Source organism: Hipposideros armiger, unplaced genomic scaffold, assembly GCF_001890085.2.
Source record: "Hipposideros armiger isolate ML-2016 unplaced genomic scaffold, ASM189008v1 scaffold_417, whole genome shotgun sequence".
Taxonomy (NCBI): domain Eukaryota; kingdom Metazoa; phylum Chordata; class Mammalia; order Chiroptera; family Hipposideridae; genus Hipposideros; species Hipposideros armiger.
This window is the reverse complement of record NW_017731767.1, coordinates 123,297-126,106: the sequence shown is the minus strand read 5'-3', so window position 1 is coordinate 126,106 and position 2,810 is coordinate 123,297. Positions and strand designations below refer to the sequence as shown.

Genomic DNA, 2,810 nt, shown 5'->3' with positions numbered 1-2,810 from the left:
GCCGGTGACTGATCTGCCTTGCCAGAGAAGAGCGCAATGATGGTGCCAACTTGGGCCAGTGAAGCAACATCCTCCACAACTAGATTGAAGAACAAAATGACAGCAACTTGTCTGTTCCCCTTCCCCCAATTCCCCAGCACTGTTCCCATCCCCCCAATTCCCCAATAAAAAAATCTTAAAAAAAAATAGATCATTGCTCTTATATAAAACGCAAAACTACAAAACTCCTAGAAGATAACATAGGAGAAAATCTAGGTGACCTAAGGTTTGGTGATGAATTTTTAGATACAACACCAAAAGCAAGAATGATAAAAGAAAAAATAAGTTTGACTTCATTAAAATAAAACCTGCCTGGTGAAAGACAGTGTTAAGAGATTGAAAACACAAGTCACAGAATAGGAGAAAAATCTTTGCAAAATGCTAATCTGATAAAGGCTGGTATCTAAAATGTCTAAAGAATTTTTAAAATCCAACAAGAAAACAAACAACACAATTAAAAATGGACAAAAGAACTGAATGCACACTTCACTAGAGAAGAAAAAAATGGTAAATAAGCATAGGAAAAATGCTCAACATCACATATCATTAGGAATTGCAAATAAAAGAAGAATGAGATATTACTAGACATTTATTACAATGGCTAAATTCAAAGTATTGAGAATAAATACCAAATGATGGCAATGACGTGGAGCAATAGGCCCCTCATCCATGGCATGTGAAAATGGAAAAACGGTATGCCTACTATGGAAGAAGTTTCTTAATAAACTAAACCTATTCTTATCATATAATCCAGCCATCATGCTCATGTCCCCAAATAAGCTGAAAATCTACGTTCATAAACAAACCTGCACATGAATGGAAAGGCTCCCTCTTTGGCTTTAATTCTCACAAGTGAGGAAACTCTTAGCCAGATTCAATTTAAGGTTCTCACCCCCTCCCACCAAAACTCCCAAGTTCATAAACCCTTTGTCTAGAAGACAGAACTGACCTTCAGACTTTCTCAATGTACACAAATTACCGTGAGTGCACCTACACTGTGAATGCAATGCTGAAGTCTATGTCTAGAAACAGGCCCAAGGAAACCACAGATACAACCTTACAGAGGGGATCACAGCCCCCCATCCCCTACTCCTGCACCCCCAGCTTTCCAGGGCTGTAGCTTCTCTCGGCGTAAAGGCTCCTTCCATGATGAGTGTGAGGACACCTGCAGGGGGAGGCTCCCCAGAAAGAACCAACTGGGCCTTCAAGTACTTCCTTTGCAGGCTCAAGGGGTCCTTAGCTTGGGTCACTGACCTCAGGCTTCTGCTTTGCACCAGGTACTCTGCACCACCACAGATATTTTAAATACACAAACCCAAGGTTTGAACAGTCCAGTAAAGTCACTCAAATCCAGTGTTTATGTGTAAAGGGTAGAAGAAAATGGTAAGGCATTTTTCTAGTTCAATAAGAAAACCTGCTATTCCTTTCTGAAAATAAATGTCACTTAATTATATTTCCATGGCAAGTAATTGTTTGGAAAACAGTCATAATGAACACACTTCCAGGTGTTACCAGTCTAAGCCCTGATATTGCATTTGAAATCACCCAAAAGAAAAGATCTTAGAATGTTGCTACACCTGCTCATGGACAAAAAAAAAAGGAAACAAGAATTTTAACAAATGGAATACAATAATGGACTTTATTTTTTTCTGAAATTCACCTCTTTCCTGCCTCTTCGGAAATATTTTATACTGTCTTTCAAGATCTACTGATTAAATACATTTATATTTATTGAAAAATGGAGAATGAAAGAAAGTGAATAAAGTCACAAACTCAGAGAGGGGCAGTGCTGACCTGGAACTGTGATGAAAGAACAGATCACCCAGGAGTTTCCAAACAGGGGTACACCCATAGGATGTCGGTGCCCAAGAAAGATACTGGGGAGAGAGGCGCGAGGCTTTTTATACAAAATAGTTCCAGCTGATTATTCTCGGCTTTCCTCTTATGTAAAATATCCACAGGCAAATAAATAAATAAGCAAATAAATAAATAAATAAATAAATAAATAAATAAATAAATAAATCTTTAAAAAGCCATCCATGGCTGTGTGGAGAAATGATAATTAAAATACTGTGTAGTGTGAAATGCACCACGGAGGACAAACAGTTAATAATGATGCTGTGAACTGGAGAGGGGAAGATGGCGTTTGGGAATGCGGGGAAAGATCTGGAAATTTAGGGATTTACTGCTAATCCCAGGAAGATCTAGGCTGGGTGGACAGGATCGTGGATTTGAGGCCCTGCTCCCCAAACATTTGGAAAACTCAGGAGAAAATGGGTGCCGCTGGGGAGAAAGGAGGGCCTGGGGACCCCGCAGACCACCGCTCCTCCCACCTAGGAACTCCAGAGACCGAGTCCCGATTGTCCCGATGGCCCTTTCAGTGGTCACCGAAAATTCTTGTGGAGACAGAGCCGCACGGTGACCAGAGAAAACTCCAGGGGATTCCGGTTGCTGGCCGAGCCCCAAAGCTGCATGCCGCATTCCGGGCGGACTCGCATCTGAAAACTCCAGAGTGACCGTGAGGAGGCCGGGTCTTGGCACGCTGGTTTCACGAAACCCTCCTTCCCCGTCTTCCGACAACCCGGCCCCCTACACTCACCATTTCTCGGTTTCTGGGGTTCCCTGCTTTCCAGCCTTCGACTCTTGCGGCAAGTGCAGGTCAATGGACAGAAGATGTGGCGGAGCCACCAGCAGCCTTTAAGGGCAGCGAGAGGCTACACGGGTGCGGCCGCAGGAAGAAGCTACGAGCACGCAGTCCACACCACCATAGA

The 2,810-nt window shown here is 42.8% G+C and overlaps 1 protein-coding gene across 1 annotated transcript in view; it reads right to left on the bottom strand.

Annotated features, from left to right (window-relative positions):
• Positions 1-2,810, bottom strand: part of LOC109394222 (zinc finger protein 791-like) — a 29,507-nt gene extending 26,697 nt beyond the window's left edge. The window contains exon 1 of the mRNA XM_019664100.1: positions 2,639-2,810. Within this exon, the coding sequence (XP_019519645.1) occupies positions 2,639-2,641 (3 nt within the window). The 5' untranslated portion in view covers positions 2,642-2,810. The remainder of the gene's footprint in view (positions 1-2,638) is intronic.